The 26,587-nt window shown below is 46.8% G+C and overlaps 1 protein-coding gene across 4 annotated transcripts in view; it reads left to right on the top strand.

Annotated features, from left to right (window-relative positions):
• Window positions 1-26,587, top strand: part of stab1 (stabilin 1) — a 77,894-nt gene that overhangs the window by 26,936 nt on the left and 24,371 nt on the right. For all 4 annotated transcript variants that reach the window (XM_081606807.1, XM_008408855.3, XM_081606808.1 and 1 more), the window contains 37 exons: window positions 1,813-1,926; window positions 1,999-2,052; window positions 3,248-3,328; window positions 3,400-3,558; window positions 4,514-4,576; window positions 4,766-4,858; window positions 5,495-5,581; window positions 5,655-5,766; window positions 5,930-6,116; window positions 7,262-7,355; window positions 7,478-7,636; window positions 8,144-8,239; window positions 8,386-8,481; window positions 8,590-8,637; window positions 9,216-9,346; window positions 9,589-9,700; window positions 11,237-11,314; window positions 12,423-12,524; window positions 12,600-12,704; window positions 13,639-13,773; window positions 14,506-14,634; window positions 14,712-14,765; window positions 18,251-18,364; window positions 18,654-18,849; window positions 19,807-19,902; window positions 19,974-20,019; window positions 21,607-21,686; window positions 21,757-21,882; window positions 22,630-22,703; window positions 22,787-22,858; window positions 23,400-23,519; window positions 23,591-23,638; window positions 24,636-24,713; window positions 24,825-24,971; window positions 25,512-25,646; window positions 25,728-25,787; window positions 25,922-26,098. In XM_081606807.1, the coding sequence (XP_081462933.1) occupies window positions 1,813-1,926; window positions 1,999-2,052; window positions 3,248-3,328; window positions 3,400-3,558; window positions 4,514-4,576; window positions 4,766-4,858; window positions 5,495-5,581; window positions 5,655-5,766; window positions 5,930-6,116; window positions 7,262-7,355; window positions 7,478-7,636; window positions 8,144-8,239; window positions 8,386-8,481; window positions 8,590-8,637; window positions 9,216-9,346; window positions 9,589-9,700; window positions 11,237-11,314; window positions 12,423-12,524; window positions 12,600-12,704; window positions 13,639-13,773; window positions 14,506-14,634; window positions 14,712-14,765; window positions 18,251-18,364; window positions 18,654-18,849; window positions 19,807-19,902; window positions 19,974-20,019; window positions 21,607-21,686; window positions 21,757-21,882; window positions 22,630-22,703; window positions 22,787-22,858; window positions 23,400-23,519; window positions 23,591-23,638; window positions 24,636-24,713; window positions 24,825-24,971; window positions 25,512-25,646; window positions 25,728-25,787; window positions 25,922-26,098 (3,858 nt within the window). The remainder of the gene's footprint in view (window positions 1-1,812; window positions 1,927-1,998; window positions 2,053-3,247; window positions 3,329-3,399; window positions 3,559-4,513; window positions 4,577-4,765; window positions 4,859-5,494; window positions 5,582-5,654; window positions 5,767-5,929; window positions 6,117-7,261; window positions 7,356-7,477; window positions 7,637-8,143; window positions 8,240-8,385; window positions 8,482-8,589; window positions 8,638-9,215; window positions 9,347-9,588; window positions 9,701-11,236; window positions 11,315-12,422; window positions 12,525-12,599; window positions 12,705-13,638; window positions 13,774-14,505; window positions 14,635-14,711; window positions 14,766-18,250; window positions 18,365-18,653; window positions 18,850-19,806; window positions 19,903-19,973; window positions 20,020-21,606; window positions 21,687-21,756; window positions 21,883-22,629; window positions 22,704-22,786; window positions 22,859-23,399; window positions 23,520-23,590; window positions 23,639-24,635; window positions 24,714-24,824; window positions 24,972-25,511; window positions 25,647-25,727; window positions 25,788-25,921; window positions 26,099-26,587) is intronic.

Below are 26,587 nucleotides of genomic sequence, written 5' to 3'. Positions count from 1 at the left end.
CCACATTTTCCCCCCAGAAAACATGCTAGTCTGGCGTTAGCGGCGCCAGGACCGTCATCAGTGGCCCGTCGTGTTTATGAGTTGAAAATGTTTAAAGTTTACAGGAAATTTGAAAATAAGACTCGGTGGTTATGTGCTATTGGAAGACAAATACCTAAAGACCAGCTATAAAGTCAAACGTAAGAAAATACAATTAAAATGAAAATGTTTTGCACTTCAGTGGTTTCATCCCTGATTGTATTCCAGCGGTTTTGCAGTTGTATTCTTGTACTAGTGTATATTCCTGCTTTGGTGGATTAAATCTTTGCCAGAGTTTAATCTGAGTGCTGCCATTGGAGTCAAAAGGGCTTCTGTTTCTCATTTAACCCTTTCATGCATATGGTCACTACAATGGACAGCTATCTAAAAGCCATTTTCTTGTGGATTTTTATGTTATAAATGCACACAGACCACTGAAGTGGACACTAATGCATCATAAAATACACCATCAACTACTGGCCATCAGCTGCAAATGCAAGAAATTATTTTTGTTAAATCCAATATGGCCGACAGACAAAAAAAGCACGCCATGCGGTAAAAAAAATATTGACTTCAGATAACCCCTAAAAAACAATACTACTAATGTATTTTAAATAACAACTTTGTATTTCGAGAAAATTACAATTAATCACCTAAAAAAAATGTTTACAAAATATTTTTTCCTACCTTTTTTTATGCTTTAAGAAAATAAAAAAAAATTGGAAAAAAAATCCTGATACATCCATTTTCTTGCACCCTTGTCCCTCAGTGGGGTCGGGAGGGTTGCTGGTTCATCTCCAGCTGACGTTCTGTGCGAGAGGCGGGGTCACCCTGGACAGGTCGCCAGTCTGTCGCAGGGCAACACAGAGACACACAGGACACACAACCATGCACACACACATTCACACCTAGGAGCAATTTAGAGAGACCAATTAACCTGACAGTCATGTTTTTGGACTGTGGGAGGAAACCGGAGTACCCGGAGAAAACCCACGCATGCACAGGGAGAACATGCAAACTCCATGCAGAGAGACCGGGGCCGGGAATCGAACCCAGAACCTTCTTGCTGCAAGGCAACAGCTCTACCAACTGCGCCACTGTGCAGCCCTGAATCCTGACACAAAGGATCATAATTCATGCATGAAAGGGTTAAAGCTCAGCGAAAAGATGCATAGCAACGTTCTGCAGAAAGTCTTTATTGTTCTTAATTTCTGGTGAGAAAAAAGTTTTGCCAAATTGATTCGATTTGTGTAAACAGGATAGTTTTTGTTCTGATCTTTGTTTTTGTTAGTAAACAGAAGTTGGATCTTTAACGTGTCTGCATTGGGAAACACTTAATTTGAAGGGATGTGACTGACGTAACACTGATGAACATGAAGGAGTCTTATTAATGTCTGACTGCTATCATGAAGTGTCATTCGGTAAATAATGACATTTTTAACTCATAGTTGCATTAAAATTTGCATTAAAAGTGTTAACTTTGCATTATTTGGTAAATAAAAGTTGCATTAAAAGTCAATTCAGTGTCAACTTTGCATCATTATTTACAGAATGAGACAGTCACACACTTGAAGACTCCTTCATATTTATGACTGTCTCATGTTAGACTTGTACACACCTTCATATAAAGTGTCACCCTGTAAACCTGCGTTTCCTTTACAAATGTGTGCAAAACTTTGTCAATCTCACAATTTCTATGTTTCCATACAATAAGAAATGCATTTTAACTGTGTTGTTGGAGGTCAGAGGGGCGTTTTGATGTTCCTTTATAAATCCCACGTTTCACGTTCACAGAACTGCGGTTCCCCCCCTCCTCTCCGCGGACCCGGACCTCTCACCGTGTTCGTCCCCACCAACGAGGCGGTGGACCGGGCCCGAGACGGCAGCATCCTCTACATGTTGAACAGCGTAAGCCGGAGGCGGAGGAGAGCACAGATTACCGTCTGATCAGCTGCTGCAGCTCATCTGCTTCTGTTTCAGGCCAAGCAGAAACTCCAGGAGCTGCTCAGACATCACGTCTTCTCGCAGGCTGCTGTAAGAAACGACACTCCTGACACTCTGTAAAAACACCGTAAACACGCTGTAAACACATCCATCAATCCTTTATGGTTCAGCAAAAAGAATAATTACATACTTGTTTTAGGGTAAAAACAGCATTTATTACAAATAACAGCAGAGAAGCTGCTCTTATTTTTCAGTGTTATATTAAACTGTCAACAGCCAAAAAACTGTCTTGGTTTTTTTCAGATGATTTATGGTGATGTTGATGTGCTGAATCCAAAACTCACATTGGTTTTGCTCAATCAGATCAACTTTCTGAAGAAAGCTACATGTTGGTTTGGTTTGCTGGAATGCAGCCATGATTACTGCAGGAGTCTGAAGAGAGACTTTCCTGCTGCTGAAAATACGAGGCGGTCGAAGAAACCGAAGTTCATGCCCTGGATTTTGCACAGTGGAGACGAAATGTTCAGTTTACATGCACTTCATCAGTGTTTATTACTTAACTTAGAGAAATCAAAAAAAAATCATTTAATTAATACACTATGTTTGAAAACTATTATTTTTTCTCCTACAACATTTTTTGGATGAAAAATATTAATGGAAATGAACCGATAACGTCACAAAAATGTCATCAATTTAGTCAGAGGATCAGATTTCTCTAAATCAAGTTAGAATAAAAACCTGACCTGATTGAGAAAAATGGATGTCAGTTTTGGATTCAGCTGTGCAAAATAGTCCTAATTCAGTTGAAAAAATATAGACAACCTCCACAAAGCATTTGTTTGTAACCTTCAGTGTCATGTAATGATTACATTTTAGGAAGAAATGAGTGAAAAATCCTCAAACTTTTTTTTCTTTTGGCTCAGGTGGCCTTTATTTGAGAGTCGTTAGACAGGAAAAGTGGGTCAGACATGAAGCAAAGGTCACGAGGTCGGGAATCGAACCTGCGGTGGCCGCGTCGAGGACTGAGGCCGCCTCATGGGGTTGTGTTTTACCCCAGCGCCTCCACAGAGCCCCAGACTTTTTCCTGACCTTGTTCTCTAGTTGTCACAGTGTTGACAATAACTGCGCCCCTTTTTCTTTTACATATCAGGCGAACATTTAAGATGTAGTTCATTATATTGATAACAGCTAAAACCAATGCTCGTCTTCGTCAGTGAGGAAGGTTTTGGCCTCCAGCAGGAAGCTGGGCCGGGATCTTGATGCCGCATCGTTTTTCTCTCTGCAGCTCACAACAGATGACCTGGCCGCCCTTCCTCAAGTCCGGACGATGGCCAATCAGCTGGTCACCATCTCTGCCTCCGACACTGTGAGTGCCTCTGATTGGTTGACGAAGCCCGAGTGAGTGTTTGTCGAACGGCGTGTCCTGCTGCCGCGCAGGGGGAAGTCCTGCTGGGGGAGAAAGGAGTCCACCTGACCGGCTCCAACATCATGGCCTCCAACGGCGTCATCCACATGATCGACGGGCTGCTGTACCCGCCCTCCATCCTGCCCATCCTGCCGCACCGCTGCGACACCACAAAGAGCAAGATCACCGTGGTGAGACGCCAGGAAACCCCATGAAACCTGGTGATGCAGCAAAGGATTGTGGGGGTTTTCCACATATTTTTATTAGAGCCAATCAAACAAAATCCAAAATATAATTCGAACTGTATATATACGCCTATTTATACACTAAACAGTACAATACAGGCAAAATAGTGCATCAAAGAAACAATGCATCAGTTTCAGTCCTTCATTGTTGCTTTTTCAACAAAAGGAAAAAAGTTAAATTAAAAATAAAACCCAAACTCTCCTTCACATCTGAGCTCAAGTCAACACAGAAAACCTCACATCAGATATTTGAAAATATCCGATGAATCAGATATCTGATTCATAACCAAAGCAAAAGATCCCGACAACTGGCACCTTCAGGCAAAACCTCAAAGTTTGAAAAATAGGAATACAAAGATTCCCATCTTTTGTAAAACTTTAGTGTACATCCTGATAAAGTGTATTTATTTATCTAAAGCTTTAGATAATTAAATATCTAAATCTCAGCATCCCTCAGGGACACTTCCAGTGTGAGACTATGAAGAAGGATTTTAGGAGTTTGGCTGCAGCAAAGTCGGCCGTGGTTTTATTGTTTATTGTTAAGAGTAGAGAAGTATATATGTAATTTATATACACTGCTCAAAAAATAAAGGGAACACTTAAACAACTCAATATAACTCCAAGTAAATCAAACTTCTGTGAAATCAAACTGTCCACTTAGGAAGCAACACTGATTGACAATGGGGACCCTCGTCGGGTCAATCAGTGTTGCTTCCTAAGTGGACAGTTTGATTTCACAGAAGTTTGATTTACTTGGAGTTATATTGTGTTGTTTAAGTGTTCCCTTTATTTTTTTGAGCAGCATATATATATATACATATATATATATATATATTGGTATTAATAGGTTTTCATATCGGTGCATCTCCAGATGAAACTAAAGGCTGATTTGTTTTTTTAGGGTCCTTGTGTTCACTGCAGCTTCTTCGACCAGACTGAGTGTCCTGAAGGCAGCGAGGAAATGGTAAATATTCATTATTCACATAGAGGGGCAGATTTTTGTTTCCTTCCTGCAGTAAATTCACAGTGAATCCTGGAAAGTGACGCAGGATTGTTCTCATTTCAGTCGTGGGAAATAAGTGAAAAGTTTCTGATTCCTGTGATCCTAATCACTTCAAACACTTGTTCAGATTTTCCTGTTTGTTTTTCTCAGGAGAGTCATCAGATCGGCTGCGAGTACGCGAACCTTCCTTTTGGACAAACGCACAACAAAGGCTGCGCCAAATACTGCAACGCCACCAAGCAGGTGAGAGCAGGAACTGCAGCTCAGACTCCTTACATATGAACTCTGGTTTCTGGTCAGGCTGTTGGTGAAATGGAAACTACAGCTTGTTTCTCAGTCATCATCACAGGGTCTTTATTCTCCAGGGAATCAGTCTTCTGTAGTCTAGAAAACCTGGAACCAGGAGAAATTCAATCATTTTTATCTGAAAGGTCTCAGGTTACAACCTGTTGAATCCTCGTTTTATTTCCTATATAGCAGTCTTTCTCAAACTGTGGTTCCCGGACCACTGGTGGTCCGCTGGTGCCCTCTAGTGGTCCGCAAGGTACTGCATGTAAACAACCTACTTGAGCTCAAAGTGTGACGCTACAGCTAGCTTACAAAAGGATTGTGTTTAAAAATAACAATGGGTAAGTGGCTTATAGACAAGTCACTTAAGAAAAACAGAAGATGGAAAGAAAATGAGGATTACTTTTATGATCAAAACTGCTGGGAGTTTTGTGTCATTCATGAACGTTCATGATTCTTTTGAACAGTTCTATGCTCGAACGAGTCTCACTTGGTGAGAATTTAGTTTTTTTCGACTTTGCTTGCGTGTTTGCTGCAATGTGGGGTAGTGAATGCTGTTCCAGGGTTGTGCTGAGCCGCCTCTGCCTGCAGGTGGCGCAGTGCTGCAGCGGGTTCTACGGTCCGGACTGCAAGCCCTGCATCGGAGGCTTCCAGCATCCCTGCTACGACAAAGGAACGGTGAGGAACGCCGAGCCCAGCTGCCGCTGTCTCCTGATTGGCCGACTGTCAATGCTGTTTGTCCCGTCCTCAGTGCCTCGACGGTATCCATGGTAACGGCTCCTGCAGCTGTCACCCGCGTTTCAAAGGAATCGCCTGTCACATCTGCTCAGATCCGTCCAAACATGGAGAAAACTGCGACGAAGGTTAACTCCTCCTCTTCCTCCTGACCGCCATTTGATCTGAAACGATTAAATTTAAATAATTTAAAAGTCATTACTTTGGTTTTCCGACTTCAATCAGAGTTAAAGTTGATGTTTTATTGGCGGTCTGAACCCAGAGTGTGGTTTCTGGTGTCCTGACCCTCAGAGTGTCGCTGCGTCCACGGCCTGTGCGACAACCGGCCCGGCAGCGGCGGCGTGTGTCGGAGGGGGTCGTGTTCGGACGGGTTCTTCGGAGATTACTGCGACAGGACGGCCACGCCCTGCAACGCGGACGGCCTGCTGGCTCACTGCCACATCCATGCCTACTGCACACACACCGGCCTCGACTACAAGTGAGGCTTTGAGATTTTTATGTCGACTAGGGCTGTAACGATTCCTCGAATGACTCGAGTTCCTCGATTATTGAAGTTCTTGCAGGAAAATGTATCTGCCTCGAAGCTTCATTAAGTTATGTTTTATTATTTAACGTACAGAGTTCCGGCCAGGACTTTATTTGTGTTTGCAGTGCGCTCAGCTCCGCCTATGAGTTGTTGATACCGTGTTTCCCCGAAAGTAAGACAGTGTCTTACTTTCTTTTTATCCCCAAAAGCCCCACTATGTCTTACTTTCGGGGTATGTCTTATATTGGAAAAAAATTGTCAAATTTTTTCTTTTAACCATAAAATTAACATTTATTAACAACCTGAACAGTATTGTATTCACCACAAAACAGTTTTATAAAAGGAAGTGCAGGGGACGGCGCGGTGACGTATGGAGAGGGAGACGGTGCGGACGTGGGCAGGAGGCGGCGCACAGCTAGATGAGAGGGAGGCGGCAATACCCCGTGTTACCCCGAAAGTAAGACGTATGTCTTACTTTCGTAACTTTCGGGGTACGTCTTACTTTCGGGGTACGGCTCATATTAGCCGACCCCCCTGAAGCCCCTGATACGTCTTACAATCGGGGGTGTCTTACTATCGGGGAAACACGGTAAGTGCTAGGATCATATCGTCCAATTTTCCAGGTTTTTATCCGTTTTTGGGGAGCCAATAAGCATCCTTAAATTAACTGGTTTGATGCTTGAAGTACGAGAGCCTTTCTCCTCCCGAACTGCATAGTGGAGAGATTCTAAGACGATTAGTAATGAACAAGCCTTCAGTGCAGTTAGTAGTTAAACTGTCACAACAGAGAGAAGTCTCATGATTTTCCCTCAAACTGAAAGGCAAACCAAAGCCGACTGGATCCACAGGAACAGAGAAGAATGCATCTGAAAGGTCAACCACAGAAAAAAAATCTGAGGAAGGATTGGATGAGGATTAGGCATCATGGAACAGGATTTTCAACCAGTTTGAATTGTTTGACGCGGTGCAGTTTGAAAGAGAACCACAGCAGCTGAAAATGTAACAAAAGTTGCAGCTTTAATCCCCAATCGAACTGAGTCTGTCCGGTGTGGAACCAGCGTCTCCTCAGCTCGTCCTCCTGCTCTGCGTTGCTCCAGGTGCATCTGCAGGGACGGATATGAAGGCGACGGCCACTCCTGCTCTCCCATCAACCTGTGCCTGAAGAGCAGCCGCGGCGGCTGCGACGCCAACGTAAGGCCGGCCGCTCCGCACCGCTCACACCTCAGACACAGTTCCTGCAGAGCAGCTCAGATGATGATGTGTGTTTGACGCCGTCAGAGTGTGGTGACCGCCCCGTCCCTCTCGCCCCGCAGGCCGATTGTGTGTTCGTGGCTCCAGGTAACGTGTCGTGTGTGTGCGCCGAGGGATGGACGGGCGACGGGACGGTCTGCGTGGAAATCAACAACTGTGAGCTGCAAGACCGAGGCGGCTGCAGCTCCAACGCCACCTGCAACCACATTGGACCGGGACAGGTCGGCGAAAATCCCCATCCCCAACCGTCAGACGTCAAACACGTCTGACGGTTTTCTGTCAGTAGAGACTAGGAAACCCAGAAAACATAAGAAAAGCATAGAACTGTTACATTTATTATGTGCTACAGCATCAAATGTAAAAGATTTGTACATAATGAAGCCCTTATGATTGATATATTTAAAAAATGCATTAGATATTAAACAATCATGAAATATGAGCTCACCAGTCTTCTGCAGCTCCTACTTATCTCATAAATGTTTTTTATGAACCAAAAGTTTTACGTTTACCTGCAGAAAAGTATTAACCAGTAAAAATAACTCCTCTTTTGGTTCTGGTAAACTTTATTACGCTGTGCTCAGCACCAAAACAAACAACATGAAAGACTGTATAAATCCCACATGTGCTACTGTCATGATGGTGCCCCCTAGTGGACTGGCATGTAATAAAGCAAAATAAAGGAGAAGCAAAAAGCTCCTTTTAAATAAACCTCTGCTCTCTGTGTGCAGAGCGAATGTGTCTGTAAAACTGGATATATGGGAGACGGGAAGGTGTGCGACTTCGTCAATCCCTGCCTGACCAACAATGGAGGCTGCCATAACCTGGTACACACACACACACACACACGCACACACACACACACAGAGAAATCTCTTTAGTTTCTGTACATCTGGTCTTACTCAGGCCTATTAGCTGTCAGGGGGCGGGGCTAATCTTTCCCCTTTAAAGGCTCCTATTGGTTATGTGTCAGGCCAAGTGTAAGCTGGAGGAGGGCGGAGTTCACACCTGCACCTGTATGGACGGCTACAACGGCGACGGGAAGCTGTGCTACGGATCGCTCCTGGACGTAAGTAGAAGCAGAGGATTGTTGAAGCTTTCTGTCGGCTCTGGCTTTTGTCAAGTCCAGTTTCTCTTGCAGTGGTTCTGACCCATGACTGTCTTTGGGGTTTTTTAGGAGCTGGACATGAACTTCTATTTCTACAGATTCTACAAGCTGATCCAGGTGGGTCCGACCAGGTTTGTTCCGTCTTCAATGTGTGTTTGTGGTCTGAGTTCTGGTGGTTTAAGGCTCTTTTCCATTCATTTCAGAAGGATTTAAATCAGAAAATATTTTAGAAATGATAGAAGATATAAAGATATAAATCTGTGACTCGTGGTGGCAGTTCAGCAGTAAGACTTCTTGCTTCCTCCTTTAGTTTTGGGGGAAAACTGAACCGATCCGAGTCTGTGGTCCAGATTAAAACTGAACCGATCCGAGTCTCTGGCCCAGATTAAAACTGAACCGATTCGAGTCTGTGGTCCAGATTAAAACTGAATTTATCCGAGTTTCTGGTCCAGATTAAAACTGAACCGATCCGAGTTTGTGGTCCAGATTAAAACTGAACCGATCCGAGTCTGTGGTCCAGATTAAAACTGAACTGATCCGAGTTTGTGGTCCAGATTAAAACTGAACCGATCCGAGTCTGTGGTCCAGATTAAAACTGAACTGATCCGAGTTTCTGGTCCAGATTAAAACTGAACCGATCCGATTTTCTGGTCCAGATTAAAACTGAAGTCATGTTTGGTCGTGTCTGGTTGCAGAAGTCCAGATACTCGGAGGACCTGAACGGGAACCTGACCGTTCTGGCTCCGTCTCAGGAAGCCTTGAGGAACCTGAGCACAGAGGAGTTCTCGTTCTGGACCAGCCGGCACTTCCTGCCCCACTTCCTGCGGTCAGAATCACTTTCATTTGATCCCCGGGGCACGATTTGAAAACTTTATTTATAACTGTAGAACATTACGAACATGAACCTCATGACTGAGGTTCATGTTTGTAACCTCATGACTGATACAAATGATCAGGGCTGATCATTTGTATTAAGCCCTGAATACAAATGATCAACTAAACGTGATTCAAACCAAACAAGAAGGAGGTTCTGACCCGGGTTGTTGGTTCTGGTTCTGCCAATTTCAGGGCCCACATCCTCCAGGGCATTTACTCTTTTGAAGATCTGGACCGCCTGGTGGGACACCGCCTGTCCACTCTGGACCCGGCCATCCAGTGGGACATCAGGAACATCAGCGGGGTAAGAACAGGAGAGTCATTGGACCAAGACCTGGACGGACTTGCCTGGACCGACTCGCCTGGACCGACTCGCCAGGACGGACTCACCTGGACCTACTCACCTGGACTGACTCACCTGGACGGACTCACCTGGACCAACTCACCTGGACGGACTCACCTAGACCGACTCACCTGGACCGACTCACCTAGACCGACTCACCTGGACCGACTCGCCTGGACAGACTCACCTGGACAGACTCGCCTGGACCGACTCATCTGGACCGACTCACCTGGACCGACTCACCTGGACCGACTCATCTGGACAGACTCGCCTGGACCGACTCATCTGGACCGACTCACCTGGACCAACTCACCTGGACGGACTCGCCTGGACAGACTCACCTGGACGGACTCACCTGGACGGACTCACCTGGACAGACTCACCTGGACCAACTCACCTGGACGGACTCACCTGGACTGACTCACCTGGACAGACTTGCCTGGACAGACTTGCCTGGACTCACCCAGAATAATGACCCAGTAAACACGGAGCGGCTTGAGCACGTTTCTTCCTGATAATAACTCAGGTTCGCTGCATTAAAGGGACAGTATGATGTGTTTTCCAGCCACCTGGTGCCTTTTTATAGCACAGTACAGTCTGTTACCTTCAGTTGGTATAAAAATGTTACATATATGAAATATGACTTAAAAACAATTTTACTTGTAATTTAACGTCTTGAAATTGGGCCTCTGTCTCTTTAAAAACTCCTGCTCTTCCGAAGTTCCTTCTTCAGGAAGTCATCCCAATATGGCTCCTCTATTAACCCTTTAGCAACTTTTTTACCAGCGTTTCACTGAGATGCAGCTCCTATAATGAGATCATCAGTTTCACCAAGTGTTTGCTAATTGCTGCTGGCTAGTCTGAAGGGGCTGAGCGTGGGGGAGGAGCTTTGTCTAAAAGGCGGGGTTAGGTCCATCCAGACATTTTGCACAGCTGAATGGTTACCATGGAGATTAAAGGACTCCTCAAACATGCATGAAAGAATCAAAGCAACATCCAGGAATGTTTTTGATAAGGCAGTAACATTATGATATGATTAAAGCTCAGAAAAGGCGACTTCACATAATAACACTGCCCCTTTAATACCAACATCCATGATTTAATCCCTTAAAAGTTGATAAACTAATGAAACATTAAGAAACGAAGAATAATCTGATCAGACTGAGAAAGAAAGCTTCATCTTCATCACAGACGAAGAACAGACTGTTATGAACTCTGGAGGGCTGCTCCTGTCATACTGGGAGAGTTTCTACTGGTTGGAAATGAAACTCATTTTCACTCTGCAGTGATCAGTTTAAAAAAAGAATATGCCATTCTTCCAGCCTTTCTTCATAATTACAAACATCTTCAGATCTTGACACATCTGAAAATGTGAAAGTTTAAATTCGGTTCCTGTTTTTCAGGAACTGGGGTTAAAATAGCTTTTGGTTTTTTGTTCTAGTTTATTTTCATTTCGATGTCATGAACCAAACATTGTTTCTGGTTGTTTGTGTCCAGACGCTCCACATCGGAAACGCCTCCATCATCAAACACAACCAGCCTGCCATCAACGGCTACATCCACATCATCGACCGGGTAGGGGTCAGAGGTCAAGCACTCAGTGCAAAACAAGCTTTCCAGCGCAGTGGCAGAGAAAAGACTCGCTACTGGGTCACTGTTCACAGATCTGGAAAACAAAATGGCGGCGATAGGAGCTTGTTGTGCAGGAACCCGGGTTATAATAGTTTTGGGGTTTTTACTAAAGTTTTATTTCGTTGTGATTTTTGTTTATCGAATTCAGTTAATTTTATTTAGTTTCTGTTGGTAAATTAAAACTCTACATCAGTGGTCTACAGCCCGTTTGGTCCGGCCCCGTGAACAATACCAGAGAGAAAAATCCACATATAAACCGGAAAATACAACATATGAAAAAAAATCTCATATGTTGTATTTTCCGGTTTATATGTGGATTTTTCTTCAACCACCAGGGGGCTCTGTAGCAGGAAGTGTGTCCTGTAAACTGTGGGTGTTTTGTTTTGCATGGCACATTGCTGCCATCTGTTGGACTTTTTGGGAACTGCTTGACTTTTATGTTATTTAATCAGTACGGTTGTTTGCTAGAGGGAGAGCAGATGAACACACGTGTTTGTTATGAACGCCGCATTGCAGGTTGAATTCTTCGAAGCAATGCCTGTAAGTAGCAGCTTATACTTCAAAACGAGCCTTTATGTTAACATATGAGGAATTCATATGTTAAAGTTACTTTCCCTTAATGGAATATATACTAGTCAGTCCCGGTGACCGTTTCACTAACGGTTTTTGGGTAAAAATCAATTGAGTAACGCCGACCCCCCCTCCACCCCCGTCAACAATTTCCGGCAGCGCAGGTGATAACCGTGTTACAAACTGACTCCGGCCCCCGACCAGAGAAGGGAAAAGTTATGTGGCCCTCACAGGAAAAGGTTTGGGGACCCCTGCTCTACATGTTCAGTATGTTTTAGTTTTATAAACTCACAGTTCCAGTTAATTATAGTTTTTTCCCACTGACTTATTTTATGTATTTCAGTTAATGAAAATGTTTTCTTACTTTCAGTGTCTGTTATTGTGTTAGTTTTGTAAACTTTACTAACCTGTAGACCAAACTGAGTTAATCTGGATCAGAGTGAAATCTATCAGCTGACTTCCTGTTGTCGTCCATGATCAGGTTCTGCTCCCGGCCCGTTCGGGCCTCCCCCCCGAACCGCCCACCCTCATGGCGTTCCTGAACTCGTCCTCCAGCTTCTCTCTCTTCAGACAGGCCGCTCTGGTCAGAACCGGTCCCGGCTCTCTAATGTTCAGACCCTGATCTCCGCCCGGTACTGATGGTCTCGCCTCCTCACAGATCTACAACCTGACGGATCGTCTCGCCAATGAGGAATTCACTCTGCTGCTGCCGACGGACGAGGCCGTCACCAAATACCTCAACGGGACAAACTCATCGGTTCTGGTGGGTCCAGTTGGGTCCGGAACACTCAAAAAACATATAATGATTTAAAATCTAACAGTAGGATGCTAAAATCTTGGTTTACAACATTAAAATAATAATAAGCAGCCATTTAAATGTCTAAAATGAAAATAAATTGATAAATTGAAACAGACAGTTCCTGTTCAGACCTCTGTGAGGCGCCGTTTCTAAGTTACACAGATTAGCACAGCTGTCACAACAGGGTCATTTTTCACTTATTTTCGCATGTTATCCATTCATTCATAAATGTCAGTTTCAGACTAAATGCTAATTAAATATTTAGCTTCAAAGTCAATATTTAGCTTCCTAACTAACTAATGGATGAATAAGATGGTGGGAAAGAAATGAACCTCCATGTTTTTCTGTCAGGCTAAATAACCAGAGTTATTATTGTTGTTAATAGTTCCCACAGCCGCAAGTGATCCACGCCACCGAACCGCCATCTTGGTTGGCAAGCGCTACGTCAATCATAGATGATCCACGGCTTCGAGTATATAGAAAAAGACTCAATAGTCGTAATATACTTATGCTGCTTATAAGTACTCCATAAAGCGCCATACAAGTACAAACCATTTACCATAAGTTAGATAAGAATGAGGTGAGAGCTAGTCATAAGCTTGTTTATTGTTGCCATAGCAACTAATTAGAAACTGTCATAACGTTTAGCTATGAATGTCTGCCAAGATGGCTGTTGGCTACAAAGTTCTCAGAAGTGTGACGTCACATGAGAGTTAGGTGATAGGTGTAACTTCACTAACGACCCTCATTATGTCATGACGACAGTCTGTTTGGGTCACATCTGGATTTCTAGTCACATTTAAAGGTTATAAATCAGCTAATAAAGCTGATAAATCAGACCTGATGCTGAGCTGGAGGGTCCGGTTATCAGCATCGACTCGTCGTGTCTGCTGTCCAGGACTGGGACGTGCTGCAGTACCACGTGATTCCCAAGGAACTGCTGTTTCCCGACCATCTGCACGACGGCCTGCTGAAGAACACGCTGCTGGGCTCGGACCACCAGGTCCAGTTTCACCTGACCAACACCAACCAGGTACCAGAACCTTCACCGGGTCAGGGGTCGGGGTTGATTGTTTCAGGCTGGTGGTGGATCCATGTCTTTCTTTGCATTGATTAGACCCCAGGGCTGATTCTCCATGTGGATGGGAGGATTCTCTCTGGGGACTCCGGCTTCCTCCCAGTCCAGAAACTGGGAGTGTGCTGATAAATCTCCCCCAATTTTTTTGATTTTGAGAGATTGGTGGTCGGCTGATCCTTAAATGTGAAACCGATCTTATCCACCGATCGTATCTTTCTCAGCAAAGGTCTAAATATCAGCCTCTGTCCTCTCACTGCAGAAGAACAGTGAGGTTTGACTGTGAGCCCCGCCCACCGGGTCATGGCTGTATGTAACTGTAGTCGCCTCACTGTTAAACTCGCCACTTTCTTGCTATATTTAGCAACATTTCAAATAAAACAATCTGTATTGACCAAATCGGAGTCAGCAGGTCAGATCGGTCAGAACACTGCAATTGGTGCTCTGCTGTCTCCGCTGTCGGGTAAATCCTGAGGTGAGACAGTGTCTCTGGGTTGCCCAGACTGGAGACCTGTCCTGACCCCATGACCTCTGGAGACCTGCCCTTAACCCTGCAGGGACTAGCTGGTGTCAGTGGTGGCTGCCTGAATCCTGCCCGACTTTAGTTTCTTAGTTACATAAAACTCCTCAGAAGTTTCAGCGTTTTGTTTCAAGGCTGCTTTGCTCTTCCTCCTCCTCTTTGTCCTGCAGACGGCCGTGAACGACGTTCCTCTGAACGGCGGCGTCGTGGAGACGCAGTACGGCGTCATCTTTGTCCTGCCGCAGGTCCTCCGGGTTCGGCGCAACAGATGCAGTCAGCCGATCTCCCTGCTGGTCAGGGTAGGCATGCAGGAGGCGGAGCGCTTTGCCTCATGCTGCCGGCTAGAAGCCGTAATCTAATCCCAATCTGTCTGCAGGGCCGCTGCTCAGACTGCAACGAACCTCCTCGATGCTTGTTCAACTACAGCCCAGTAAGAAACCAGTTCCTCCAGCCTGAACCAGTAGCTGGACGTTCTTCATAGTTTAGTTTTATTTCATTGTGTCTTTTTGTTTGTCTAATTCAATTAGTTTTTAACTGTGTGTTTGTTAATTTTTATTACTTATTATTAGGTAAATATTGTTAGTTTAGTGTTTATTAGTTATAGTAGTTTTAGTTTGGTTAATTTTTAGGTGCATAATTCAAAAATGTCCGGGGATTATGATTATATTTACATCGTTTGGATGATGAATACTCAACAGAAGACTGTCATGATCCGTGTTTCTATGTGTTTATTTTCTAGTTTCTGTGTGATCCTGTTCCCTGTTAGTCCTGTCTCTGCGTCTTTCCCCGTTGATTGTCTCCCAGGTGTGTCTCGTTCCCGTGATTGCCCCGTGTGTATTTAGTCTCCCCTGTTGTCTGTGTTCTTCGTCGGGTCCTTGTCAATAGTTTGTCTATGGTCCCTGTTGATGTCACCTGTCTCCGTGCTGCCAGTTTTCCTCGTGCTGTTTCCCCGCTGTTCCTTGTTAAGTTTATTCATTAAATACTTATTATTCTCGCTACATCCTGGGTCCTGCCTGCGTTCTCACTCACCGTAAACCACCGCCGCCTGACAGAAGGACCCGACCAAACGAACGGTGAGGAAGCTATGGCATACTGCCCCCCAGGTGTGGGACCACGTCGCCACGAGCGCCCTAAACCGCTGGAGGTCCCGGCCCCTGGGCGCTGGAATCACCAGCGCTCTGAGCCGCCGGAGGTCCCGGTCCCAAGGCACCCAAGTCACCAACGCGACGACAAGCTGAGTCCCTGGTGGGGAGCACGTATGGCGTACTGCCCCCCAGGTGTGGGACCACGTCGCCACGAGCGCCCTAAACCGCTGGAGGTCCCGGCCCCTGGGCGCTGGAATCACCAGCGCTCTGAGCCGCCGGAGGTCCCGGCCACTGGGCGCTGGCGTCACCATCGCTCTGGGCCACCGGAGGTCCCGGTCCCGGAGCATCGACGTCGTCGCCGCCATCGGCCTCCGAGGTTTCCAGCGCCCGCTGCCGGCGTGCAGCTCCCCGAGCTTCCTGCACCCGCTGCCGGCGTGCAGCTCCCCGAGCTTCCTGCGCCCGCTGCCGGCGCGCAGCTCCCCGAGCTTCCTGCGCCCGCTGCCGGTGCGCAGCTCCCCGAGCTTCCTGCGCCCGCTGCCGGTGCGCAGCTCCCCGAGCTTCCTGCGCCCGCTGCCGGTGCGCAGCTCCCCGAGCTTCCTGCGCCCGCTGCCGGTGCGCAGCTCCCCGAGCTTCCTGCGTCCGCTGCCGGTGCGCAGCTCCCCGAGCTTCCTGCACCCGCTGCCGGCGTGCAGCTCCCCGAGCTTCCTGCGCCCGCTGCCGGCGTGCAGCTCCCCGAGTCTCCTGCGCCCGCTGCCGGCGTGCAGCTCCCCGAGTCCCCTAGTGTCCCTCCAGAGTCCCCTAGTGTCCCTCCAGAGTCCCCTAGTGTCCCTCCAGAGTCCCCTAGTGTCCCTCCAGAGTCCCCTAGTGTCCCTCCAGAGTCCCCTAGTGTCCCTCCAGAGTCCCCTAGTGTCCCTCCAGAGTCCCCTAGTGTCCCTCCAGAGTCCCTTAGTGTCCCTCCAGAGTCCCCTAGTGTCCCTCCAGAGTCCCCTAGTGTCCCTCCAGAGTCCCCTAGTGTCCCTCCAGAGTCCCCTAGTGTCCCTCCAGAGTCCCCTAGTGTCCCTCCAGAGCCCCCTAGTGCTCGTTCCGAGCTCCCAGCTCCCGCAGCAGCCGGCATTCCGCCAGGGCTCCCCGAGTCCGCTGCCGGTGCGCAGCTCCCCGGTGCACCTCCCGAGACTCCAGCCGGCCTTCCTGCCGGTTCCACGGCCTCGGCTCCGCCCGAGCCCCAGTCTCCAGCGCCCGCAGCAGCCGGCGCTCCGCCCGAGCTCCCAGCGCCCGCAGCAGCCGGCGCTCCGCCAGAGCTCCCCGAGTCCGCTGCCGGTGCGCAGCTCCCCGGCGCTGCGCCCGAGACTCCGCCCGGCCAACCTGCCGGTTCCACGGCCTCTGCTCCGCCCGAGCCCACGGCCTCTGCTCCGCCCGAGCCCACGGCCTCTGCTCCGCCCGAACCCCAGTCTCCAGCGCCTGCAGCAGCCGGCGCTCCGACCGGCACACCGCGGCACAAGCTCCGCCTCCAGCGTCGCCGCCCACCGCGGCACAAGCTCCGCCTCCAGCGTCGCCGCCCACCGCGGCACAAGCTCCGCCTCCAGCGTCGCCGCCCACCGCGGCACAAGCTCCGCCTCCAGCGTCGCCGCCCACCGCGGCACAAGCTCCGCCTCCAGCGTCGCCGCCCACCGCGGCACAAGCTCCGCCTCCAGCGTCGCCGCCCGCCGCGGCTCAAGCTCCGCCTCCAGCGTCGCCGCCCGCCGCGGCTCAAGCTCCGCCTCCTGCGTCGCCGCCCACCGCGGCTCAAGCTCCGCCTCCTGCGTCGCCGCCCGCCGGACCTCCCACGAGAGGTCTACCTCCTGTGCCGTGGACGGCCCCCGGAAGGGTTTTTTGTGTTTGGATTCCTGTTTGGACCTGGGTTTTGTTTTCTGGACTCTGGCCCTCCTACCGTCGCCCCTCCGCCCACCCTGTTGGGATCTGGTTTTGTTTTCTGGACTCTGGCCCTCCTGCCGTCGCCCCTCCGCCCACCCTGTTGGGTTGTTTTTTGTTTTTTTCGTTGGACTTTTTCTGTTGGGCGCCTGGTAGTCGCCCCTTGAGGAGGGGGTACTGTCATGATCCGTGTTTCTATGTGTTTATTTTCTAGTTTCTGTGTGATCCTGTTCCCTGTTAGTCCTGTCTCTGCGTCTTTCCCCGTTGATTGTCTCCCAGGTGTGTCTCGTTCCCGTGATTGCCCCGTGTGTATTTAGTCTCCCCTGTTGTCTGTGTTCTTCGTCGGGTCCTTGTCAATAGTTTGTCTATGGTCCCTGTTGATGTCACCTGTCTCCGTGCTGCCAGTTTTCCTCGTGCTGTTTCCCCGCTGTTCCTTGTTAAGTTTATTCATTAAATACTTATTATTCTCGCTACATCCTGGGTCCTGCCTGCGTTCTCACTCACCGTAAACCACCGCCTCCTGACAAAGACACCGTTTTCAAAAAAAATATTCAATTATTGATCAACAAACAGATTCAGGAGTTTTCTCCCAACTTTTGCTGGCACCATTTTGTGACATAGTGCTTGGAGTGTCGTAATTTGCAGACAGCTGATGTAAACTGCTGGGTGGGGAAAATAAATCTATTTCTCATCAGTTCAAAAGGCTAAAAAATGGATAAATTAACACAAAAAACTAACATTTTCTATAATTTCAGCATGTTTTATTTGAGTTTTTGCTTGTTAATTACTATTTTTATTTATTTCAGTTAAAAATGTTTTCTGAATTTCAGTATTTGTTATTTTGTTAGTTTTAGTTAACTGTAATAACCTTGGTTCTGACGGGTCAGACTCAGATAATCTGCTGTCTCCGGTTCTGCTCCAGGTCCGGGATCGGTTTCCTGCCAACATGAAGCCCAACTGTTTCTACCGGAAGCGGGTCGGACAGCGAAGGAAGTCTGTGCCGGGCTGCACCATGAAATGCCTTCGAATCTCCTCGGTCAGCGCCGGTACCGGAGCCCGGCTCGGTTCTGCTCACAGCTAACTGACCGGGAACTCCAGCTCCTGGTCCAGATTACCAGTAATCTGGAATCCTGTTTACAGCTCATTTATAATCAACCCACTTCCTGTGGTTCTGAAGGATGTTTGGTTTTTCAGGCCTGAGTGAGAACAGAGAGCAGAACGGAAAACGATCTCATGCTTTGAAAAACAAAAATCACAGAATTTATGATGAAAACAACTTCAGCTGTTCGTAACCTAGGAAACGGTCTCCTCTCCCCGCCCCGCAGAATCACGCCTGCTGCCCCGGTTTCTACGGCCACGAGTGCTTCAAATGCCCCGGAGACGACAGCAGCCCCTGCTCCAATCACGGCCAGTGCCAGGACGGTAACTACGGCAACGGGGAGTGCCGCTGCTACGAGGGTTTCCATGGCACCGCCTGTGAGGGCTGCGAGCCGGGCCGCTACGGAGTCAACTGCACCTCCAGTGAGACACACACACACAGTGACAGAATGACACAGCCGCTTCTTTCTGCCGCCACCAGGGGGCGACACCCTGACAGACAGCCCCAGTTTACCAGTATACCCAGTTTGTGAGGCTGTTCAGCATCAGAGGGTTGATTTATGAGGAACAGTAAAAATTGATCAACCAAACAGGATTTCCCAAACTGAGTAGTCAGAGCTGGAGCTGAGCAGTTTATTTAAATAATCCATTTGTGTCAAACTCATTCTCATTTTGGGTCACATCGGGGTTCTTAAAGGGCCAGTAGTGGAAAAATGTATAATAAAACCCATTGAGAAACTTAAAATATTAATAAGTCTGGTTTTGATTTAACATCAGTGTCTCAAGATTTTTGATTATTTTTGTGATTTTTCTTGCAATCAAAATCACTGATTTTGTGGCACTAATTTAGAAATATTTGCAAGAAATTTGCGATATTTGTGCTTAACTGTGCCATTAAATGTGACTTTTTGTTACCTGCTAGATTGATTACATAATTTAACTTCACATCAGTAAAAGCTGAGCTAGCAGTTGTGTAAACGTAAGAAATACTGCCACCTGCAGGTGGGCTTTAGTATCACTGAAATCCAATTATATAAAGTCAATTTCGCCAAAAACAAAGTAAAAAAAACTCACAACAGTGGACTAGTATGAAAAAAATTATGCAATATGTTGATTTTAAGGTTCTGGACACAGAGTGAAGTTTCAAAAGATCCTGGAGATAAGAAGGAACCAACCCATTTAATGTGGAGCCTACAGGGCCACATGAAAAGCCTTAGTGAGCCGGATTTGGCCTCGAGTTTGGCACATGTGAAATAATCATTCAGACAGCTGATCCCAGCAGAACGCAGCCCTGCTGCGAACAGACGGGCCTCGGTTCTGCTTGGCTGTTTAAATGAAGCTGAGATGAAAGCAGGGTTCTGTTGGTTCTGTTCGCTGCAGAGTGCTCATGTGACCACGGGAAGTGTGACGACGGCCTGGCAGGAAGTGGCAGGTGTCTTTGCTACAAAGGCTGGAAAGGAGCTACTTGCTCTGCAGGTACGTCTAGCGACACGGATCTGTGGTTGTGCTCCATGTTGACCTTTGACCTGTGTCTAACTGCTCCTCAGAGATCAGAGATGACGCCTGCAGCGGCGTCTGTGACGAGAATGCCAAGTAAGTTTCTGCATGTCTGTCTTCACCCAGTTGTTGAGTTAACCAGAGATGTAATAATGCAGGCGTTACGAAGTGACACCAGAACCAGGCAGAGAAAACTCCCAACCAAACCCAACCAGAATGCAGCCAGAACCCAGCCAGAACCCAACCAGAATGCAGCCAGAACTACAACCAGAACCCAACCAGAACGCAGCCAGAACTACAACCAGAATGCAGCCAGAACCAAACCAGAACGCAGCCAGAACCCAACCAGAACGCAACCAGAACACAGCCAGAACCCAACCAGAACGCAGCCAGAACCCAACCAGAACGCAGCCAGAACCCAACCAGAACGCAGCCTGTATCCAACCAAAACCCAGCCTGTATCCAACCAAAACCCAACCAGAACCCAGCCAGAACGCAGCCTGTATCCAACCAAAACCCAACCAGAATGCAGCCAGAACCCAACCAGAACGCAGCCTGTATCCAACCAAAACCCAACCAGATCGCAGCCAGAACTACAACCAGAATGCAGCCAGAACCAAACCAGAACCCAACCAGAACCCAACCAGAACGCAACCAGAACACAGCCAGAACCCAACCAGAACGCAGCCAGAACCCAACCAGAACGCAGCCAGAACCCAACCAGAACCCAGCCAGAACGCAACCAGAACCCAGCCAGAACCCAACCAGAACACAGCCAGAACACAACCAGAATGCAGCCAGAACACAGCCAGAACACAACCAGAATGCAGCCAGAACCAAATCAGAACGCAGCCAGTATCCAACCAGAACGCAGCCAGAACTACAACCAGAATGCAGCCAGAACCCAACCAGAACGCAGCCAGAACCCAACCAGAACGCAGCCAGAACCCAACCAGAATCCAGCCAGAACGCAACCAGAACCCAGCCAGAACACAACCAGAACGCAGCCAGAACTACAACCAGAACGCAGCCTGTACCCAACCCAAACCCAACCAGAACGCAGCCAGAACCCAACCAGAACGCAGCCAGAACCCAACCAGAATCCAGCCAGAACGCAACCAGAACCCAGCCAGAACGCAGCCAGAACTACAACCAGAATGCAGCCAGAACCCAACCAGAACGCAGCCAGAACTACAACCAGAACGCAGCCTGTACCCAACCCAAACCCAACCAGAACGCAGCCAGAACCCAACCAGAACTGGTTGACCTCTGATGACCTCTGGAAACGTTTTAAAATGATAGCGGCACAAATGAACAGTTTTACTGCACAACCCTTTGAGTCAGATTTGGGTTAAGTTGGGGGTTTGGAGGGGAGTTGTTGACCTTTTGACCTCTGAGCTTTCATTAATATCTTCAAAACAAAAACACAAAATCTTACCAGGTATTTTTGATTTACTACTTTCTAGGGCACTTGATGTAACTTACAAATAATTTTTCAGCAAGAAATATGAACTTGTTTTTAGTAAATAATTTCTCAATATTGATGAAAATCCGTGCAGATTATTTCACTAAAAGCATGATGAGTGAAATGATCTGGACCAAAGCTACTGGGTGAGATGTTGTGGTTTGCAGTGTAAATCCTGTGAATGTTTGAACGGACGATCAGACGTTTTTCTGCCGCAGCTGTATAACGGGACCGCAGGGCTCAGCCGCTGCCTGTGTTTGTGTCGCCGGTTATGAGGGGAACGGGACGTTCTGCCAAGGTAAAGACGCTGACCCGTGTTTGCTTCCAGTAAATAGCCTGGTCCCAACCTGCCCTCCTCTGCCTCCCAGAGCTGGACGTGTGCAGCAGGTCAAACGGCGGATGCTCAGAGTTCGCTGAGTGTACGAAGGTCTCTGCTGGGGAGAGGACCTGCGCCTGCAGCAAGGGTTACACCGGGGACGGAGTCGTCTGTCTGGGTGGGTTAGACCTGGAGGTTCGACCAACGCTCCACTGGAGGAAAGTTTAGTGTCACTAAGAAAGGAGAATCGACGAGAAAGCTGGTTAATTCATGTTTTCTGTGAGACTAATGTAGTTTTTTGTATTATTTTTTTAAACCCCCTGACTCAGATAATTATTTTACTGTTGTAGACAAAAGAAAACATAGCAAAGCATAACTTTACATGCAGTTATTCACTGCTGATGCGACACTAAGCTGCTGTGATCAAATGAAAAACATGAAGAATTATCAATGTACAAGCAGTAAAGATACACTCAGCCTGCAAAAACACAAAATCTTATCAAGTAGTTCTGGTTTAGTTTCCAGTGCAAATATCTTAGTTCACTTGAAATAAGACAAAACTAACTTAAAAAATTTTTCAGCAGGAAGTATGAGTTGAAAATGTTGCTCCATTGGCAGATTATTCACTTAAAACATCAAAACATTATAAAATTGATAGCAAGCCAGAATAAAAAAGTTAAACGTAACACAAATTAACAAAGAGCAACAGAATCATAATTTTCAATATGTTAACTTTGACAGAAAATATGATAATTCATATCAAACTCCTGATTCTGGTCTTATTGAACATGTTGAAGTTCATATGAGAGTCCTGGAATATCTGCAGTTATTCCTGCAGACTCCGGATTAAACACAACCACTCAGAAGTTTCCTGTGACTCTCCTGTGTCGCCTGAAGATGCTGAACCCACTTCCCGTGTCTGCAGAAATTGACGGCTGTCTGGTGAACAATGGAGGCTGCCACAAAGCAGCAGAGTGTATCAGAACCGGGCCGAACACTGTAAGTAAATCCCTCCTGCTGTGAGAAAACCCTTCGTCTGCACGGCGTTGCTGCTCAGCGCTCCTGTCTGATGTCTTCACCAGACCTCCTGTCAGTGTCAGACCGGCTTCCAGGGATCAGGGAGGTTCTGCTACCCGGTCAACCCCTGCAGAACCGTACGTCCGTCACACATCTACCTCTGCTGAGGCCTTCATTTCCTGAGAAACAAACTGCTGATTAATCAGTCCTTTAGAGATGTCGCTCATTCCTAAACGTGAAAGCGTCTTGGCGTCAGCGGTGATTCGGTCCAATGTTTTCCAGAGCTGGGCAGAGTAGCCAAAAAGATATACCCCAGTAAGAGTAGCACTAAGATATTTTTACTCAAGTAAAAGTAAAAAGAAGCCGTCCAAGAAATTACTCAAGAGTTGAAACATATTTGGTGAAAACACAACTCGAATAGCTTTAAAAATTACATCATCAGATGAACCAAAATTTAGATTTATGTTAAAATGCTGGTACTATGGAGACCAAAATGAAGACAACTCATTTAAATAGCATAATTACAAAACAACAAACGGTAAGTCCAGTGTTTCCAGTGATATTTCCAGTGTTTCCAGTGATATTTCCAGTGTTCCCAGTGATATTTCCAGTGTTCCCAGTGATATTTCCAGTGTTCCCAGTGATATTTCCAGTGTTCCCAGTGTGGACCTGTTGCAGGATAACGGCGGCTGCAGTAAATACGCTCGCTGCGAATACATGGGCCTGGGCCAGAGGAACTGCACCTGTCAAAGAGGACACATCGGCGACGGCTTTACCTGCAGAGGAACCACCCGCATCGTGAGTCACATGACCTCTGACCTGCTGACCTCCGACCCCCACACTCACATGAAGCTGCGTTTGTCTCACAGGAACTGAACCGGGACATAAGCAACCAGTTCCTTCGCACAATGCTGGTGGTGAGTGAGACTGTGACGCCTCAACGTTCATCAGTCTGATTTTAAACCTCTTTTTCTTTTACTGTCGACTCCCAAATTGCATGAATTTCATTTATTTATTTTTTTTCACCTGTTATCTGAATTTTGCTTTCTTCATTCACATGAAACTTGTGCATCAGGAGACAGAAAACAAGCAGGCTGAATTTTCTTCAGATTCCCTCTGGAAGCCTGAAGAAATGTTTCTTTTTCTGTTTTCACAAACAAGGAATTTATGTTTGTATAAACACAGAATGTCTCTGCAGATGTTTGTGGCTAACTGATGTCTTTTACAGGTTAGCACTAAGACTTTTGGCCTCTGACCTTTGACCTGTAGCTCTGTGGCAGACAGAGGGCATGTCAACACAACCCCAGCAGTACTGAGCTGCCCAACAATTCGCCTGTTTAAAAACTGTTTATGTCTTATCAAGTCCGACTGCTGATGAGCAGCTCCCCCAGAAGTTATTACGATATTGGCATCATTTTCTAATAATGCCATACTAATCCAAGAACTCAATAAACTTTAATCATAATGAACATTTAGTACTTGAATTGGACAACATTTTAAATATCCAAAATACAAAAAGAAAACAACAGAAACAACAAATCAATCAATTATAAAGTCTCTGTAAATTAAATTGTCCTTCAATAAAAGAGCTGGTTGAGACCAAAGCACCAGACTGAAAACTTTTATCAGTTTTTGGTAGAAAGAGAAAGAAAAGAGAAAAATTATAAATCATGCAAATAGAAGTTATTGAGCTCGTTTTAATTTATAATGAAATTATTAGATTTATTGGCAGGCCTAGCTCAGACTCACTGAGAGTCTGAATTAGCAGCAGCAGGATTGGACTACACCGGTGCCGTTGTTTACAGTCTGCTTCCTGTTTCTCCAAACCCAACCAGATGGCCTGACGAAGTTTTTCTGTGTTTTTCCAACCGAGAGTTGTCGGCTGGCTTAGTGACATCTGTATTATCTCCACAGCTGTCGGACATCGGTCTCTACGGTGACGGACCCTTTACCGTTTTCGTTCCTGTAAAGGAAACCAACAATGAATCTAAAGTGAGAGCAAAAAACGCAGCTTTTTTAGCTTCTGACTCACTTTCAGCTGCGTGGTGACCTCAGCAGTCTGGCGGCGGCGGCAGTCATCGGTCTGGGTTTGTGTGTCGACAGATCATCGAGTGGAAGAGGGCGGGCCGCCTGCATGACCTGACCCGTTACCACGTCGTTTCCTGTGAGATTCTGACCTTAAGTGACCTCAAAACCACCACGAGGGCCGTCTCCTTGTCAGGATACACTCTGGAGTTCAGCCTGAAGGAGGTAAAACACTTACGCACACACACACACACGCAGCCACACACACACAACTCCTACAGGAACCTTTAACTTGAAATTCTGATGTAATAATTTCAGCTTGAGCTCAGAACTGAAACTCCTCAATGATTCCTCTGAACATCTGTAATGATTTCTTTGAACATCTGCAATGATTCCTTTGAACATCTGTAATGATTCCTTTGAACATCTGCAATGATTCCTTTGAACATCTGTAATGATTTTTCTGAACATCTGCAATGATTCCTTTGAACATCTGCAATGATTCCTCTGAACATCTGCAATGATTCCTTTGAACATCTGCAATGATTCCTTTAAACATCTGTAATGATTCCTCTGAACATCTGCAATGATTCCTTTGAACATCTGCAATGATTCCTTTGAACATCTGCAATGATTCCTCTGAACATCTGCAATGATTCCTTTGAACGTCTGCAGCAGATTAATGATTCCTTTGAACGTCTGCAGCAGATTAATGATTCCTTTGAACGTCTGCAGCAGATTAATGATTCCTTTGAACGTCTCCAGGGCTCGGTGTGGATCAACAACCAGTCAGTGATCGTGAAAAGCGACTACACCACCTCTAACGGAGTCATCCACTACATTGACCGGATGCTGACGCCCTACAGGCTGGAGGGCCAGCCGTCGATCGATTCCAAAATGGTTTGGTGAACTTTTTAAAAGTGAAATTAACTAGTTAGAGTCTGAACAGACAGACAGTAACGGATCTGTTTCTGTGTTCAGATGAACTTCAGCACGGCAGCTGCATTTTATGGCTATGAACGCTTTTACAAACTCATTGAGGTAAACCGGTTCGCATCCTCCTCTCCATCATGATGGACAGCAGTAGAGTTTCACCGCAGCGGTGGGACTGAAAAGCCCAGAGCTCTTATAACCCTGTGCTGAACCAGGAAGCTGACTGTGTTGGGTGTGTTTAGGATGCAGGGCTGCTGCCAGAGCTGCAGCTGGCCATCCATCAGCCCTTCACTGTCTTCTGGCCCAGCGATCAGGCGCTCAACGCGCTGCCGGCGGCCAGGCAGCGCTGGCTCTCCAATCCGGACCACCAGGACCAGCTGGCCGCCATCGTCAAGGCTCACATCGTCCGCAACGCCAAGGTGAAGGCTTCAGGGTCAAGGCTTTGGTAATACACAGCAAATTTGTTAAGCTGTGTTTAACGATCCCGTTCAATGGTTCCCGTAATGTGTGACGTATTTGCGTGATGATGTTTTTCACACGTTACGTGTTTTGCTTTGGAAAATATCCAAGATGGCGTCAAGGCAAAAGCGCTCCAAAAAATGTTTATATTTCACAGAGAGAGATGAAACCAGGGAACATGTCCAGAGCTTTAATCACAATAGAAATCATGGCATGCATGAATGTTTTAGCTGCATCAAACGAGAGAAAGTACTTCTAACCCTGTTAAACTGTGGTTCCCGGACCACTGGTGGTTCATGGGCGCCCCTAGTGGTCTGCAAAGTACTGCATGTAAATGAGCGTTTATTTGCTTGACTTGAGCTAAAAGGTTGGCGGTTCGGTAATAAGAGCTGTTTTTTATTGTTATATTTTACCATTTACTTTGCTTATATTTCTCTCCTCACGTGTCA

Source organism: Poecilia reticulata, chromosome 5 (assembly GCF_904066995.2).
Source record: "Poecilia reticulata chromosome 5, P_reticulata-male-v2, whole genome shotgun sequence".
In the NCBI taxonomy this organism is placed as follows: Eukaryota; Metazoa; Chordata; class Actinopteri; order Cyprinodontiformes; family Poeciliidae; genus Poecilia; species Poecilia reticulata.
Note: the sequence above shows the minus strand (reverse complement) of the source record. Positions and strands in the feature narration are given on the sequence as shown.